Source organism: Delphinus delphis, chromosome 7, assembly GCF_949987515.2.
Source record: "Delphinus delphis chromosome 7, mDelDel1.2, whole genome shotgun sequence".
Lineage (NCBI taxonomy): Eukaryota > Metazoa > Chordata > Mammalia > Artiodactyla > Delphinidae > Delphinus > Delphinus delphis.
The window spans coordinates 53,732,548-53,751,842 of NC_082689.1; the positions used below are offsets into that span (position 1 = coordinate 53,732,548).

Consider the following 19,295-nt stretch of genomic DNA (forward strand, 5'->3'; position numbering starts at 1 on the left):
GGACAGGAAGAGAGGAAGTGGAAAGGGCCACCTCACAGGACCACTTCAAATTCAGCGCCAATGAGAAGGCAAATGGAAAGTTCCAGGAGTGAACCAAGTTAGGGAATGACTTTGGAACATGGAAGTTTTAGCATTTTGTAAACAGAAAGGACCCTGTAGAAACAAAGTAGTTAGAGCTATAGGAAAGATAGACAAGATTTAAAAGATAGAGAGTCCAGGTGGAAGTAGATACCTTTTCCTCAGAGATGCAAACAAAATAGGTACAGAGGGAAGACACTGTAACATCAGTGGTAAACTCATCGAGCTTCCCCATTTCTCTCAGAAATAGGAGACCAGACATTTGCTCATGAGAGATTTGCAGTATTAATAGTAGACTTAAGAAAAAGGGTAAAACTTCCATGGGGAAGCTGCCTTTGTATATTTCCCTTGTACTATCACTGTTTTCCCACTTGTCTGATTTATTGACCTGTTCTCCAGGTATATAACTTTTTCACTGTATATGTTTCTAATTAAGCAAATATAATCTGTAAGTTTACAGAATTTAAAAATAAGTGTGTGTGGTTATTGCATTACCAAAAGAGCTCTGCTTTCAAAAACATCTTTTAAATGGTGCATTCAAATTATTACTAAATTTTCCAAGATCTTTTTGCACATCACCTTCCAAGAAAACATCTAATAAATAAAGGGAGGCAAAATAATCTGAACATTATCTGCAATATAGTTCTTTTCTTCCTACTCACTTAACAGGTGCAGTCCTGTTAGACTACAAATGAATCCTCCTTTCTTTGTGCATCCACTGATATAGCGATGATGCTCTAGTGTCTGTACATCTCTAATTACATTTTGCTTTGAAAAGAACTCCAAGGTACGAAACTGGCTTATTCATCTTGCAGCTCACGTGCTGCTGCTTTATTTTCCCCCTGCAAATCCATTGCCTATCTTAGTAGAATTCTACCTTAAACGTTAAAATATCTGTCATCAGTTAGTGGTTTCTATCACTTGTACTGTGTCAAAGTGTAGATAAGGAGGAGACAAGTGAGTCAAAGGCTTAAGAAGTCTTCTGCAGCACACGAGTTGACATACACACAGGTTTGCAGTATTTCTTTGTCTGGTGCAGAGCCCCATGGGCTTTTCAGCTTCATTCCTTGCAAGACCACACTAAGAAAGTAGGTCCTCTGGGGACTTCCCTGGTGTTCCAGTGGTTAAGAATCTGCCTTCCAATGCAGGGGACGTGGGTTCGATCCCTGGTCAGGGAACTAAGATCCCACGTGCTGCTGGGCAACTAAGCCTGTGCACTCTAGAGCCCACGTGCCACAACTACAGAGCCCACATGCCACAACTAGAGGGAAGCCCACACACCTCAACGGAAAGATCCCGGGTGCAGCAACCGAAGACTCTAAAAAAATAATAATAATGGTAGATTTTTAAAAAAAAGGTAGGTAGGTCCTCTGACTGACACCCATTAATTTCTCATTACTGAGAAAGTAGGAAGATAAAGCAGAAGAGAATGATTTCAGAATTCCATATCAAAGTAAACTAACTTGCTTTAATGAGCGTTGAGCAGTAATCTGGGCATTGCTTTGTTTTTTGAAATAATAATGAGATGCTAGATAAGGTGCTTGCAAAAAAAGGAAAGAATATGACCAGCAGTCCTTTCACAGCATGTCTCTGTTGCCTAATCCTTTTAGTACAATACTAAGTATAAAAACGAAAATTATTGTAAAAACTGACAAGCAGTATCCTTCAGTGACCTCAGAAAGCACAAAATATGATTCTCTTGAAATTGTAACCTTGGTTTCCTGAGCACTTTTCTCACGTTTTGGAACTCCTTTGATATTCTGGAACGCTTATCTTGGAAAGACGTTGGTAGGTGTCTGTGAACAAGGCTCATAGTCTTTCGAAAACTCTCTGACAAATGGTAGATGACTACACAATAAACAGAAAACCTGCTGCATTTTCACTGAAAGCAAAATACACATATTAAAACTCTATTCAAAATTTATGTCTTTTAAAACCATAATGATAAAAATAATATACAAATGAATGAATAATATTGCTCCTAAAAAATTAAAAATTATAATCATTGCTTTAGGGCCTGGTGTGTGAGCTCAGATTGTCCAGTTGTGGTGATTTACTTGTAAAGACTGGTACACATTTTTTTTTCAGTCAAAAGACATGGATTTAGATATCCACAGCCCCTGAGTATGGAACAGAACCCATGACCTTGATCTCATTAGCATTAACTGTGAGTCACTTGAGCTTAGGCCCCCAAACTATTACCTTTCGTTGTGTCATCCACCTGAAGCCCTTGCCTCACCTTTACCATCTTCTTGGTTCTTAGAGCCCGAGGAGAAAATGGTAGTATTCTGCACATTTTCAGATGAAGGCACCAATCACTTAAGTCACTTGCTTGAGGTTTATTAGTCAGGAATGGAATTACGCATAGCCAAGTTTTCCTGGCTGAGAGACCAGGAAGTTTGGTTACCATCCTAAATACCATTATCTCTAATCTCAGTGAATGATACCACCACCATTCACCAAGTGTCCATGGCAAAACTTTGGTAGTAATCCTTGATTCCTCTCTTTCTCTGACACCCCACATCTAATCAGTCGGTAAGTCTGGTTGTTTCTACCCAGAGATATATCCTGAGTGTACTGCTCAGTTTTCTACTACCACCCTGGTCCAAGCCACCATCGGCTCCCTGTGGACAGCTACATTAGGCTCCAAACTCATCTCCATGTGCTTATTCTTGCACAAGCTCTTCTCCACATAGCAGTCAAAATGATCTTATGAAAACATGACTCAGATCACCTCTCTCTTCTGCTCAGAAATCACAGATCATATCCAAATTTCTCTCATGCTTCACCAGACCGTATGTGATCTCGGCCCTGGTCAGCTCCTTCACCGCACAGCCTGCATTCACCCTCTTCCCACTCACCTTGATCTTGCTTGTTTCATTTCAAGGTTTTTGTACTTGCTATGCTTTCTTCCTGGAATGCTCTTCTTCCCAGAATTCCTGTTATTTCATTCAAGTGTCTGTCAAATATTACCTCTTCAGACAGGCTTGAACTGACTCTATTACCATGCCATGCTTTATTTTTCTTCTTAGCACACTTAATACTATGAGACTCTCTCTCTCTCTCTCTCTCTCTCTCTATATATATATATATATATACACACACACATATATACACACACACATATATATGTATGTATTACACACATATATCATATATATGTATATATGATATATACATATATGTATATATTATACACATATATTATATATAATTTTATATGATTATATATAATATGTAAAATATAAACATGTTTTATACATGCTTATATATTTTTAACATATATTTTATAAATGTATATATAACAAAAGTATATGTGTATATGTGTAAATATACATATATACTTTTCTGCCTTTCCCACTAGATAATTAATTTCATTGAGTCAAAGATTTGGTATATATTATACACATATATTTTCACCTCTAACTTCAGAGCCTAGAATAGTGTATACCACATCACAGGTATGCAATAATTATTAAATTTGTTGCAGAGATAGATGGCTATTTCCTTATGATATATTCTTAGATGGGACTTACTTGGTGAAATGGTATGAACTTCACATATGTCTCAGAATGGTTATGCTGCTTTACACTCCCGTCAAGCAGGTGCTATATCTTATCTTCCCCTCGCTTATAATTTTTAAATCTTTGCCATTTCTCAGTGGCAGAAGATGATACCTATTAGTAGTTGTAATTTGTACAGCTTGATAAGTCAAGACATACGTTATCAAAAGCAAAAATGCAAGGAAATTTTTACTTCATATAGAGAATCAGAGACCTTCTTTGTTGGGACATTAGCCAAGAAGTGAGAACTCAAAGAAGAAAAAACACCTAAGCCAATTTTTGCTTGAAATGCCTTCTTTAAAAGCTATTGTCTTTTGCTTTCCTAGGTTACATGCAAAGTTGCAACCTTAAAGAAACTGTATTAAAACATTTATTTGTCGGGTTCTCAGCAAGTTTTGCCTATAATGTGCTATGCTTTGTATGGCATCATTTAACAAAGATATACAAAGGTAATACCATCCACTCAGCTTTATTCCACAGTGTCAGGCCTTCAAGAAAGTATCACTGAGATTGAGCATTCTTAGTCTCTACTCCCTCAAAACAGAAGAGCAATAAGAAGCACTGGCTCAAGATTCAGAAGACTGTATTTGAATCCATGCTCTACCATTTAGTAATTCAATGACCTGTGGGAAGTAACTTAATCTGTCCAAGCCTTGGTTGTTTTTCTTTTTGAACAATTGTAGTTACAATACATTTTGAGAGAGAAAAGCATACCACTATCTGGGAGATGACTTGTAATACATGTATCTGACAAAGGACTCTTGTTTGGACTATATAAAGAATTCCTATAAATCAATAAGAAAAAAGCTGAGAATCTGCTTTTTAAAAAATGGGCGAAAAATTTGACCAAGCACTTCACAAAAGACGATATACAATTAGCCTATAAAAATATGCAAAGGTGTTCCATATCATTAGTCATTAGGGAAATACAAAATAAAACCAAAATAAGGTACCACCACAACTCCACCAGAACTGCTAAAATCAAAAGGACTGAAAACACTGATACTATTTGTTAGAGCAAATGTGGAACAATTGGTATTCTCACACATTGCTGGTAGAAATATAAATCAGTACTACCATTTTGGAAAACTCTTCAGAATCTACTAAAGATATATATATCTATATAGACATAGATATAGATAACATAAATGAGTATCTATGTCTACCAAAAACATGTATAAGAATATTTATAGTAGCATTACTCAAAATAGCCAAAAACTGAAACCTTTCAAATGCTCATCAATAGTAAAGTAGATAAATAAATTGTGGCATAGTCATACAATGTATACTATCCAGCCATTAGGAAAAAATACAAACTTCTATGTGCAACAATATGGATGAATCTCATAGACATAATGTTGTGTGAAAGAAGCCAGGCATAAAATAATATATACTGGGTGATTCCATTTATATGAAGTTCAAAAATAGGCAAAACTGATCTAAACTGATAGCAATAAGAATGGTGGTTATCTTTGAGAAGAGGGGGAGTATCAACTGATTGGGGGTTCAATGGAGTCTTCTCGGGTGGTAGAAACATTCTATATCTTTAAATCTTATATATCAGTATCTTATATCTTCTTTATATCTATGTTTACACAAATGTATACATATGTATAAATTCATTAAAATGTATGTACCTTACAGTATATAAGTTATACCTCAATAATAAAGAAACAGGGCTTCCATGGTGGCGCAGTGGTTGAGAGTCCGCCTGCCGATGCAGGGGACACGGGTTCGCGCCCCGATCTGGGAAGATCCCACATGCCGCGGAGCGGCTGGGCCCGTGAGCCATGGCCGCTGGGCCTGCGTGTGTGGAGCTTGTGCTCCACAACAGGCGAGGCCGCAACAGTGAGAGCCCCGCGTACCGCAAAAATAAATAAATAAATAAATAAAAAGGTACAGATAGTAAAATGTCTACCTCATTACAGTGTATGAAAAATAAGTGAGATAATGAATATAAGTTCTTACCATACTGCTTGGTCTATAGTGAGTATTCAATTAGTGTTAGCTATTAATTTGTGATTATTATTGCTGCTTTTACTATCACTCGAAGATATAACTGCCTAGAGCAGCTATTTGGCCTTTTTTTTGTTGTTCTACATAAAAGCAAACTTCTTTTTTTTTTTTTTTTTTTTTTTTTTTTTTTTTTTTTTTTGCGGACTCTCAACCACTGCACCACCAGGGAAGCCCGAAAGCAAACTTCTTGAAATAAGGATCGAGCCCCTGAATTCAGCTTCTAAGAACCATGCTCCAACCAACTTAACAGTATTAGTTGTGTATACAAACTAATGGTTCCCAAAGGGGAAAAGGGGGGATAAACTAGGAGTTTGAGATTAACATATACACACTACTATATGTAAAATAGATAACCAATGAGGACCTACTGTCCAGCACAAGGAACTATACTCAATATTTTGTAATAACCTATAAGGGAAAAGAATCTGAAAAGGAATAGATATATATGTATGTATAACTGAATCACTTTGCTGGACACCTGAAACTAACACAGCATTGTAAATCAACTATACTTGAATAGAATACACACACACACACGTATATATATTAGTTGTGTATAAAAGGAAGCTTGTTATTATGGTAAAGTTTACTTATCTAGTGTAAAAATTTTAACTTCCAAAAATGCATTTAGTTCAAGGGTTTTGTTCCCTTTTAGAATTAAGAATTTTTTAAAAAATTACTTTGAAACACAAATCATCATTAATCTTATGAAAAGGTATTCAAATCTGTTTAGTATAAAAATAAATGTAAATCAAACTGGCAGTGAGATATTGTATTACATCTGTCAGATTGGCAAAAACAATGGACGTTTAGGCTGGTAAAGGTACAGGGAAGCCAGCAATCTCTTACAAAGCTCTAAGAGTATTAACTTGTATAACCATCTGGAGGGCAATTTGGCAGTGTGCATCACAAGCTCAAAAATGTACATGCTTTCTGATCCAGCAATTTCTCCTCAAAGTTTAGGTCCTGAGGAAACTATCAGACAAGTATACAGAGATGTCTGTACACAATGTTGTTTATATAAATGGTTTATTGAATATATGTGAATTCAGCAGAGTACAAACATGATTGCCTATATACTCTGTTGAATCTTCCCTTCTCATTCCTCAAAGACACTGTCAGATATCAGAAAGTCCAGTCTTATTTGAAACTTTAGGCTCTTATCTAGTTGCACACTCCCTTCCTCCTGGCTCAGGTTGGACCACGGGAAGAGGCATAACCTGCCCTTTCTTTCTTCCCCATCATATCATTTCTGATTCTTGCCCTTTCCAATTTTTAGGGATAGGAGAAGTAATTGGGAGGGGGGAGGGCAAATGTTGTTGTACGTAAGAACAATCATTGATGGCTTCTGCATGATAGGTGTCCAGATGCTTCTCAAGGACCATGTGTAAGGTCTTCATGTGGTTCTTCCAATCCTTCCTCAGTCCCCACCACTCCTCAGGCTCTTGCTGCCAGGGTCCTGGTCATCAGCCTTCTTGTGTCTGTACCAATAACATGGTTCAAGCCTGGCCACCTTTCAAGATGTCCTGTTGACCCAAAGAAAACCCATTCGGCCATGCCAAACTGAGGTTGCAGGTTCTTTGAGTTCTAACCATTCCCAGCCCCATCTCTCTCCAACCTTCCTTTCCTCTACCTCACCTAGTATGAGGGGCAGATCACCAAGGCCTGAAGTTGTCTGACGGGGGAATGAAATGGAGGCAATAGAAGTCCCACTCGGTATCTTTTTAACATTAGTAAAAGTGCAAACCAGAAATAACCCAAACATCAAAAGATTTGTTGAATAAATTATAGTACATCCATATAAGTAAATATCATTTGGTTTTATAAATCATGATCCAATTCTATCTACATTTATTGACATGGAAAGATATTCTTGATTTATTGCTAAGCAACAAATATTAGTTACAGAATATTATGTTTCTGTCTATTCATATATACTGTTGTTTAAAAAATAGTGTGGAGTAATAGATATCAAAACATAATCATTCCAGGTCAAGGATTGGCAAACTACTACCTGCAGGCTAAATCTAGCCTGCTGCCTATTTTTTGTAAAAAGAGTTTATTGAATCACATGTGCAAGTGGCTGCTTTCCTGCTGTAATACCAAAGTTCAGTACAAAGTTGAAACAGAGACAGTATGGCATACAAAGCCCACTATATTTACCATCTGGTGCTTCGCAGAAAAAGTTTGTTGACTTTTATTTTAGATGATAGAATCATGGGTGATTTTAATTTTTTTAAATGTTTGTCTGACTTTATTTTCTATATCAAGCATAAATTTATTGTATAAAATATGTATCTGTTAGTAAACTGTTGAAACCTGATTAGAAAAGACTTCTTATATTGATAACATTAAGTGAAGAGTAAACTTCATAAGTGAAATCAAAATTTGATTATAGCTTCCAAAGTTCTACTTCAAAATAAGATCTCTGATGTGGTTAGAATATTATTTTAATTGTTTTTAAAGTTAAGACCTATCAATGGACATGACTCTTCTATTTACCAACAGGATTAGTTTCTGAAAACTGCTTTCAGACTCCTGGCATGTTCTTTTCATCTTCTGTGATAGAGTATTAGTGCTCTGAGGCTGTATTTGAGTGAAATAGAGCTAATAAGCTGGGTTTATTTGAGTAAAATTTTTGGAGTAAAAAATAAGAGTGACACATAAATATTGAAAATGGACTTCCTTCACCTGGTTTATCAACTAGATATGAAAACAGTTCCAAAGAGAGAGCTTTTCAAAATGTTTAGCGCTTTGGAAAATAAGTGAGTCAGAGTGGGACCTCCCAAGAAGGCTACTTTGAAGAACTAAATTCACTTGGATGAATAAATTATGGATATTTGTTACAAAGGGCAATTCTGATGTAGCTTAGCAAATTTTGCTTCAAAATCCTGTCGGATGAAACCTTAGAAAAGGTGTTTGAGTAATCAGGAAATAATTAAGACTCTCAGAAGACCTGCTGATTTTCATTAGGTGAGGGAATACTTGAAAATGGAATTCATATTAACCAGAAGTTCCAGGTGACATGCATCTTTATTAAAAGAAACAGAAGTAAACAGTACATTAATTAAATTTTCAAATACACACAATAAGAAGGCTTTAAAAATGCCAGTAAGGGAAGAGAAATAATATAATGGACTTTGATAAAAATATCAAACAATTAAAATGAGAAATAATAAAATTAGGCTTTGATGCTTGTAAATTTACAGATCCAGAAAGAATGCCACAATTTAAATAAATTATTGCATCAGAGACTTTCCTGATTTTAGGATCAGTCTTATTGACTATCTAGTATCAATCCAGTAGCAGAATTACCTGCATATGATGGAGCCATTTACACATTTCCAAAGTCAAAATGCGTTCCCAATATTCTCAAAGATTAAGACTCTGACCTATCCAGGGCATAAAAACCAAAACATAATTTATCTAAATGTTAAATCATGTAAATCTTAATCACTCCACACCTCTTAATATTTTTTAAAAGGAAACCGGCTACCCTTAGTATCTACTTTAACAGTTTTAAAATATTCTCTGCCTTCTGACTCAGTCCATCTTTATAATAGTATCTCCCATTAAACCTGTTGCCATCTTCTATCCTCACCTACCAGGTATTCACCAGCAAACCCCAAGCTTTCTAACACCTAAGCCTTTCCTCACGTGTCAACTTCTAGCTATTCACTTCCTACTCCTTTTCACCCTATTCTATACTTATCTAAATCTGATCTTCAAAACCCATCTTCATAACCTAGACAGAATGCTACGTCCTTTATGAAAAATGTCTTTCTTCCTAACCAAAAGTAATTACTTCCAATTCTATGCCCTCGTGCCTCTTGCCAGTTTCTGTAATAAATCAGAGATCTCTGAATGACTATCCATTTCCTCTGCTAAACTATTACTTTCTTAAAGTCTACACATACTTTATTTATTATCCTCTTCGGTGTCTAGCACATTGTCATCAATTAGCATATTATTAATATGCATTTGTTAATGAGTGAATGACCTCTTTTGAAAAGGAGATGTAAAAAGGAAATCTGTGTATTTTTTCTTAAAGAAATAGAGATATAGAGAAAAAGATACAATTCTGTCCATCTCAATGTAACCTGAATCAGATGATTGTTGAATAGTGTAGGTATTTTCATTTAAGGCAAATATGCTTTAAAACTAAACTATAATAGTAAAACAAAGCAACAACTTTTTCACATCTCCAGGTGACTAATGTATGCCTTTTATAATGTTAATGCCATATGAAGTCCTCTCTTTGTGCAGGGAGATTAATACATTACATGGTGAATATTTAGAGAAAATATCATGCTCACTTATGCTACTTACTAATCTGTGGGACATTATTTAATATTGATGAGCCTCAGTTTCCACATTTTTAAGGTAAGAATAATCGTTGTCAGCCTTATCTTTTTCACAAGTTTTTTGAAACTTTTTCACAAGTCATAAGTTGTAAGAGATAAAAAGATAATGTAAGTGATAGCACTTTGTAAATTATAAAATTCTATATGAGTATAAGAGAGAGATCAACATAAGGATATTAAAATAGTGATATGAGTAAAAGACTGAGTGAGTAAATATCTAAAACATGTCAGATTCTTCAGATCGAATTTATATAAAATATGAAATGCTTGAAGCCAGGAAGGATTTTGCTATGCAATAACTTAAGATTCCATGACAAAAAACTGAGCAATTCCATAGGGGCAAATCTTAAGATTACTGAATTATTTTGCTGCTTTGTGATTTCTATAAAATTGCAGATTCAGTCTGAGGGATCCTTATAGATAAGAGAGTACCAGGCCTGAAATAATCTTCAATCTAATTTACTTACTACTACCATTTAGGAAGAATGATTTTACTTCTTTCTCTCATACTATTGAGGTCAGTTTAGTAAAAGTCTGAGATCTTTTCCATCATACTTTGTGGCATCCTGAAGTTTTAAAAAACTTGCTGAAAAGGAATATAGATTGTGAAAACCAAGGATTAAAAGGGATCTGAATATTCCTTTATTCCAAACACCACCCAGACCTGGAATTCATCTATAGTATCCCTGCTATGTTTAGTCTTGACATGGATGGATCCAGCTTGGAAAAAGGGATGGAAATCAACTGCTGATCCCTGAAATCAATTAAGTAAAAATATGATCTCCCCTCACTTTTGATGTGTGTGAAAGCGTTGGTTTGCCCCACATAGAGAAGAGACACACAGAACCTCACTGCTGTTTCCCTCGTCATTCCTTCCCTCTTGGTCATCCAGGTCCATGGTACATGGTTCCAAATTAGCTAGGGCAATTAACAAACAAATTTTCAGTTTTAATTCCCTTTCTCTCTTTTTTTTTCTTCTTTTAATTAATTAATTTATTATTTTTGGCTGCATTGGGTCTTCATTACTGCACGTGGGCTTTCTCTAGTTGTGGTGAGCAGGGGCTACTCTTCGGTGCGGTGCGCGGGCTTCTCATTGCGGTGGCTTCTCTTGTCGCAGAGCATGGGCTCTAGGCGCGCCGGCTTCAGTAGTTGTGGCATGTGGGCTCGGTAGTTGTGGCTCATGGGCTCTAGAACTCAGGCTCAGTAGCTGTGGCACACGGGCTTAGTTGCTCTGCGGCATGTGGGATCTTCCCAGACCAGTGAGTGAACCTGTGTACCCTGCACTGGCAGGCAGATTCTTCACCACTTTGCCACCAGGGAAGTACCCCTTTCTGTCTTTTTTTTTTTTTTGCGGTACGCGGGCCTCTCACTGTTGTGGCCTCTCCTGTTGCAGAGCACAGGCTCCGGACGCGCAGGCTCAGCGGCCATGGCTCACGGGCCCAGCCGCTCCGCGGCATGTGGGATCTTCCCGGACCGGGGCACGAACCCGTGTCCCCTGCATCGGCAGGCGGACTCTCAACCACTGTGCCACCAGGGAAGCTCCCCCTTTCTGTCTTAATGAGAGTTTATCAGCATACCTACAGACATTTTCTAAGAGCAAGGCTCTACTAGGATTAAACTTGTGATGGATTTTGCAGTTGCCCTAGAAGTTCCAGCTTCTTTCCCAAAGGAGCCACTGAACAGAGCCTGTCTTGAATAGCAGGTGAACCGTGAAGTGTTAGATTCTGTTAAAGTCACCGTGACCCCTCTTAGAGCCTGCACATGGGCCTCAAGGATTATAAACATTTAGTAGCTACATGATCAAAATGCCAAGATGTCTGTAAATGATTTGGCTAATCCTCATATTGTGCTTGTGGTTAATGTCATTATTTAAAACTTATGATTCAGACTGGCAGTAATTAATAAGTATAATGAATGGAATCTTTAAATCTTGTATTTTGGATAAATCATATTGCCATTCAAAGAGCAGCAAAAACTTAACTAATCATAACCAAAATTAACCATGTTTCTTCCCTCGCCTCTGCCCTACACCTGAAGGTTAAAATTTAACCTGGTGTAAAATTGAATTTTAACTTTATGTTCATGTCATAATTAAAATATGAGTAGTCAAATGAAACCTACCATTACATGTCTTATTTCATGTTACCATCATATCATTTAATCAGATTGGAAGGTAGCTGGTTTCCCTATCTATTAAAGGAACATAATTTACAACTCAGGGATATCAGACAGAAAGTTACCTCCTGCAAGTGGGAGAACAAAGTCATTTTTCGTGAGGCATCATGATCTTGGGGTGACCTGATACAGAAACCGATGCCATGGAGTTCTTTTTCAATCAAGCTCAATGAACTAAAATCTGCGCTGGAAAAAAATGCTACACATAGAAAACAAACTCATGGTTACCAAAGGGGAAAGGGGGGTCAGGGAGAGATATATTAGGAGGTTGGGATTAACATATACACACTACTACATATAAAATAGATAACCAACAAGGACCTACTGTAGAGCACAGGGAACTCTACTCAATATTCAGTAATAACCTATATGGGAAAAGAATCTGAAAAAGAATGGATACATGTATATGTATAACTGAATCACTTTGCTATACACCTGAAACTAACACAACACTGTATTGATAAATCAACTATACTCCAATATAAAATAAAAATTAAAAAAAACACTACACCTAGAAATCAGATTTCTATTTTTAATTCCTTTACATCAATTTGTCTGTGTCTGTATGGTATATGAGGCCTTAACATTCTCTCTCTGTGTCTCTCTTAGAAGATAAAGGGAAGTTGAAAGTCAGCAGTTCCAGTCAGGCATCCAGCTCTGAAGGTGGCTCATTTCTCCTCAAACCTGGTACAACACCCCTGCCACCCGGAGCAGCCACTTCTCCCTCCAAGAGCACAAACGGAGCTCCTGGTACTGTTTCTGAATCAGAAGAAGAAAAAGCCAAAAAATTACTTTATTGTTCACTATGCAAAGTGGCTGTGAACTCCCTGTCACAGCTAGAGGCACACAACACAGGTTAGCATCTATCGTTTAAATTTAAATAATGTTTATAACAAGATTCACCTTTTCTCATCAGAATACCTTATCTTTTGTTGTTCAAACATTAGGTTTCTTCAGTCTTCTCTACTTTTTTGATTCAAAGGAGTGATTTTAAGAAATGTACGATATAACAACTTTAGAAACAGCAAGGCAAAAGTAGGTTGGGGATAAAACTTGTTCTGTTCTTTATTTTCTCAAAAGCATCTAGTACTTCCCCAAACTCATTATGATGAAGTGACAGAAATGAAGACAAATATCTATGCACAATGTTCACTGCAACACACTTCTAAGAGAAAAAAATGGAAACAACCTCATATTTCCTCAGTAGGGAAATGTTGAGCGAATTATAGTCCCAATATGATAGAATATATTACTCAGCCATTAAAGTGTAATTATAAGAAAATATGTATATGATTTGATATGTGAAATTTTCGGGATATTTAATTAGCGTGATCCCAATTTTGAAAATACACTTTTCAGTATACCAAAAAAAGAAGCTGAAAAGAAATACACTAAAAGGATAACAGTGGTTGTCTCTGGGTGGTGAAAACAGAGGTAATGTTTGTTTTCTTATGCTTCTCTATATTTTCTTTATTATATACTCATGGTTTCCCATTTTTTTACAGTGAAAATGTGTTAAATCTATAATCAGCATTAAAACCATCATTAAAAAAGTCTTGGGAAGTTCAGCCTGAAGATAAACTTTTCAAGAGCTTCATATAGTTCGTAAATAGCTATTTAATATGTGTTTCTTTCTGTCTTAGGATCTAAACACAAGACCATGGTTGAAGCTCGTAATGGGGCTGGTCCAATTAAGTCCTATCCTAGACCTGGATCAAGATTAAAGATGCAGAATGGCAGTAAGGGGTCAGGACTACAGAACAAGACATTTCATTGTGAAATCTGTGATGTTCACGTTAATTCAGAAATTCAGCTCAAACAGGTAATGTATCCTGAACTAGTAGTCAGTGTCGCTTGGGGTCACCCTTTGACTATGTATCTCCTAATCTATATAATGGTTCTCACTTTGCTCACAGTTAAATATCCTAACTTTATAGGATGCCTGTGGTATACAACATACAGGTGCTATGTGGAAGAAAAAGTACCAAATATCTGTGCACCTACTATTACTATATGTCAGACTCTAGGCTTGGTGTTAGAGACCAATGAGCACAGCAGTCACCTGGAGCTTACAGTCGAGCAGGAACTTCTAAGATAGTAAATGTTCAGCCTGTCTTCCAAGGACCCAAAATCTGCTTAGGGAGACAGATTCATCAGTTACGGTGATAATACCAGGCAAAGTCAGAGGAGTGCTATAGAGAAAGGAAAGGGAGAGAGGTGTTACAATAGAGTGGGGAGCAAGTCTTAACTTAGAGGGTGTGGTGCTCTTACCCACACCACCATGGAACCATGGACCTAGAACTGGGAATGGAGGAACCAACTACCTCTGTCTAGGAAATATATTTTACATGGCATAAAACTCACATGTGGATTCAGCTAATACATCAAACTTTTTTCAGCACATTTCTAGCAGAAGGCATAAGGATCGAGTTGCAGGGAAACCACTGAAGCCGAAGTACAGCCCTTACAATAAACTCCAGCGGAGCCCAAGCATTTTAGCAGTAAGTTCACTTCGCCTACTTGTCGATTTTGTGGGGCAGCCTTGCTGGCTGGGGCAGGCACTGTGGGTAAGGAGGGCCTAGGGTCTAATTGGTCCTGAAAGGGTTTTGAACTTAGATAGCCCTCATAGAGAGAAGCTTTAGAATGAACTTAGTCCCTGCTGGAGGACACCTTGAAAAAAGTTTCCTTAGAAAAAAAGAAACTGAACCTCTTTAAGGGCTAATACCTTACTCTTCACCAGGACCTTTTCAAGAGATTCCCTTCTTCAGCATATACAGAAAAGTAAAGGCTCAGGAACAAGGGCAATGATGCCTGAGGAATCTTGGAACATGTTAAACCTGGGGAAAGGGATTGCTTTCCAAACGCAAAATCCATCTATTTAATATCCTCCTCCTTTCTGGGGTGTTCCCCCCACCTCTTTCTCTCTCTTTCTCCAATAAGTACAGTGGCTGTGTGTATTCCTCTCTCTTTCCCTGTCTAGTAGGCATGTTGATAGTCAGCCTGTCTTACCTGCTCTCAAAATGTGCTATTTTCAGTTTCTTGGTACAAACATTAAGGGCCTCCACCAATAGATGTCATATAAATACCCAGATGGATGGATTTCCTAGTCTCCCTGGGACTCAGCCCAGCGTGGTGTTCTGCTGAGGTTGAAAGCTGGGATTGGCCAGCTGAAGGCGATACTGACATTACCTCCAGTTTTTCCAAAGCTCAGTCGATGCTGCATGCAGGCATTTTACGCATTAAGCAAATCCAGCTTGCAAAACTCCTCCTGATTGCAAAAGAGAGGGATTAAGGATTGATTTCTTACTTCACAGGAAGATTCCACCTTGGGATTCCTTTTAAATAGAGAAAGTTTCTAGCCCATTTACAATCATTGCCAATGACAAATTTGAGTCAGCTGCAGTTTTTCAAGTAATACTTTTTAAGTGGCCAGAGAGGTGTAAACTGACTTTGTTTTCATGACTGTTCATGGGTCCCCAAGGTCCCAAACTCCAGTTACCTAACCCAATGCGGCTTTTTTAAGAGGTGAAGTAAAGGGTAATGCATATTCTCCAAAAAGCTTCTTTGTGTTTTAAAACAAGTCATTAGTTTGAATTGAGCTCCATAATCTAAGCAGGAAACCTGGGTGTGTTTGTTTTTTCCTTGTGAGCAGCAGCATAAAATACTTTCAGTATCTATTCAGAGAGGCTTTCCTCTGTCCTAGTGCCCAGGGGCAAGGACCACCAGAAAAGAGTTGAAATGGAAACAAATCAAAGAAAAGGTATGCCAAGAACCTTTGAAACCAGCGTGAAAATAATCATGTCTTGACTTCTGAGAGTTAAGATTTTTACATTTTGACTTCTGAATGTCGCTCTTTTACTTATGAAAATATCTGTGCTGCTGTTATTCAAAACAATCTCCCCACCCCACTCCTGGTTTTCTCCCTCTATTAGGCAAAACTTGCATTCCAGAAGGATATGATGAAGCCTTTGGCCCCGGCCTTCCTGTCCTCGCCCCTGGCAGCGGCGGCGGCAGTGTCCTCCGCGCTGTCACTGCCACCCCGGCCGTCGGCCTCGCTCTTCCAGGCTCCAGCCATCCCTCCTGCTCTGCTGAGGCCCGGCCACGGCCCCATCCGCGCCACTCCCGCGTCCATCCTCTTCGCGCCGTACTAATGTCTGCAAGCCCCCAGACGGTTGAGGCCAGTAGGAAAGTAGAGCAGGAAAGCCAAAAGGATTCAGCAGTTTGAACATTTGGTGTTGCAGTGACCCACCCAACTGCAAAATGCAGGGTACCACCTGAGCCCCAACTCCAAAGAGTAAGTCGCTAGATTCGAGAGTGCTTTTTGGGGCTGCTCCTATAATTTCAGAATCTGAGCAAACAGAAGCTTTATCTCCCTAGTCCCTCCCCCTGCCCTACCCCATACAATTTGTGTATCTGAGATATTTAGTTTCTTGCAAATGTATTGGTCAGAAATATATATATATATATATATATATATATATATATATATATATATATATATATATATATACACATATATATCATTTTCTGACTATTTTTCTGTGGGTGTGATCTGGCTTAGAAACAATATGGAGTATCTTCCTGACAGACTTGAAAACTAGGGTCTTCCTCACACGTCTGTAAATAATCCTGGAATCCAACTGGGCACATTCTAGTGTGGAACAAAAATAGATGAACACAAGTGCTTACTTGTGGATACCATCTTATCAACGGATCACAGCGTTTTCTTTCTGGTGTACTATTGTTGACAGGGATTGTGTACTGTTTTAGACCCAAGTACTGTTGTATCCTGTGTAGTACTAGATCTGTATCTCTTGTCTGAATTAAACATTTTTAGTTGCTGTGTAAATGTTAGGAAGCAAAGTAGCTTTGAATTTTCTCTTTAAGAGAGCAAAAGATAACGTATTTTCTTTATTTTACATTTTATTTGGTGATATTTAAACAAAATAGAAAGCCATATAACATAGCTCTAATTACTACCTGTCTGCTATTTTTGTTTAACTTATTTTGTAGCTTCCTCACCAGTTTGAGTTGCTAAGCAAATGTATACAAACAGAAAAAGAGCTTCCTAAATTGCACATTTTTGCACCTCTTGTGCGTTCAGCAAGAAGACAATGAATCCACGTATTTCTACATCATTATCTTCTTCATTTTTAACGTGTTTTCATTTGTAATGATGCTACATAATTTTGTGGCTCCCTAATGCAATAATGTACAGAAGATAAAAAAAATTTATAATTGAACAATCTGTCTTTCTGTTCACTGAATCTGTTGCAGGTCATGCTCCCATGCCCCCGTTTCTAAGCTGATATCAACAGGACTGGAATGTTTGTCATATCAGGGGCAAGAGGTATAAGACAGCAAAATAGAGTGAACTCTTTTAGAGCATCTATATCTGCAGTCTGTAAATGGTAAAATGTCTGTGTATTTTTTTAAATGTACCTTTTCAATAAAAGTACAAAAAATAAAAATCTGTATTTTCAAAGTTATTTTCTCTTGAGACACCTCCAATTTGAAATCATCTGAAGGCTTTTCAGTAGGTGCAAAGATTGCTTCTTACATATTTAGCATTTTCAGTTCTTATTTGCAGCATATTTATTTGTCATGTTTATTCATTACTGTTCACAGCATCTGCATGAAGCAAGACTTTACTGCTGTTTTCTCTGCATCTCTAGGAAGTTGAACCAAAGTTGTGAGTGTGGCCCAAAATCACAGTAGCGGTCTACCAAAAATTGTGACACAATTTTTAAACACTCTGTGAGTCTTCTAAATTCCTAACTCATCTTTTATTTGTGTCCAATGCAATAATGATCTCCTTTTAGAGGATTTGATTCCACTGCTCCTCTCTGACCTTCTCTAATCAGCCAACCCTTCTTTTCTTCCACTTCATTCTGTTTTTAAGTGTAAAGAGCAATATGTCACTGTTTTTTCTGGTTTTCTGCTTCATGGACTACTCTAATACATAGTGGCTTAAAATAAAACCATTTTATTATGTGACAATTTCAGGGGTCAGGAATTCCAGCAAGGCTTGGCTGGGCTGTTCTGTTCCCCAAGTCCTCGTTAGGAGATCCCTGGATCATATTCATCTGGTGTGTGGGCTGGTGTGGAAGCCAAAATAGCTTTGCTCATATGTCTGCCTGGATGGAGGGGCTGGGAGGCTGGATCCTACTGGAACAGTCTATCAGAGGGCCTTTGGGTGGTCTCCCTAGCTAAGTGGTCTCAGGTAGTTACATAGAAACTCAGGGTGCCCAGCGAGAGCATTTGAAGAGGTTCTGGGTGGAAGTGAAAAGGCTTCCTATAAAAGTGTCTCGAAACTCCCAGCATGTCACGTATGCTGCATTCTATTGATAAAGCAAGTCACCAAGACCAGTCCAGATTCAAACGGAAGTTGATTAATCACTTTTCAATGTGAACAAGAGCAAAGAATGTATGACCATCTTTAATGTACTGCTCTGTTATAGAATTTTAAGGGGAGTGTTAATAGCTTTGTAGCCATTATAGATTCCCCTTCTTTTTTAGGTTAAGAAGAATTGGGGTGGGAGTAGGACCTAAATTCTCATTTCTAAAAAATTAAGGCCAGTGGATGGCTGCACAGCTGTGATACATGGGAACAGACTTCCTCTATCAAAGAGTTAATCCGACTGTTTGAAAACTGTTGACCTCAATATTCTAAGCTTATAATTAGTTTTAGAGTCTATTAAGCTTCCAGTTTGACATTCAGAATTTGAGGGGTTTTTTAAATATGACTCTTTTGAACTCTGACCACTTGTTACATTAAACCTTGGTTGGACCTTCAGACATACTCTGAAGGAACTGTGTTTTAGTTTAACTCTTTGGAGAAGCTTTTTTTTTATAGACACCATTGACAATTATATTTTATTTCTCTTGTATCATTTTATATCTCATTAAATCTTTCTACAATCCTCAAAAAATTTAAAATATCAACATATAAATAGACCTAGGAATTTACTGATTATTATAGAGTTTAAGTTTTTAAAAATCACCTCAGGGAGGAAGTACAAAAGAATAACAATTAATTAAAATGCATGCCTCCAAAAGAAGCCATCAATAGCTTCAAGCAATGATTTATAAAACACTC

General features: G+C 37.5%; 1 protein-coding gene across 6 annotated transcripts in view; it reads left to right on the plus strand.

Moving 5' to 3' along the window:
• The window catches only part of ZNF385B (zinc finger protein 385B), a 389,990-nt gene extending 371,966 nt beyond the window's left edge, over positions 1 to 18,024 (plus strand). For all 6 annotated transcript variants that reach the window (XM_060016502.1, XM_060016503.2, XM_060016506.1 and 3 more), the window contains 5 exons: positions 12,806 to 13,051; positions 13,840 to 14,018; positions 14,596 to 14,697; positions 16,129 to 16,490; positions 17,474 to 18,024. In XM_060016502.1, the coding sequence (XP_059872485.1) occupies positions 12,806 to 13,051; positions 13,840 to 14,018; positions 14,596 to 14,697; positions 16,129 to 16,347 (746 nt within the window). In that variant the 3' untranslated portion in view covers positions 16,348 to 16,490; positions 17,474 to 18,024. The remainder of the gene's footprint in view (positions 1 to 12,805; positions 13,052 to 13,839; positions 14,019 to 14,595; positions 14,698 to 16,128; positions 16,491 to 17,473) is intronic.
• The last annotated feature ends 1,271 nt before the right edge of the window (positions 18,025 to 19,295 follow it).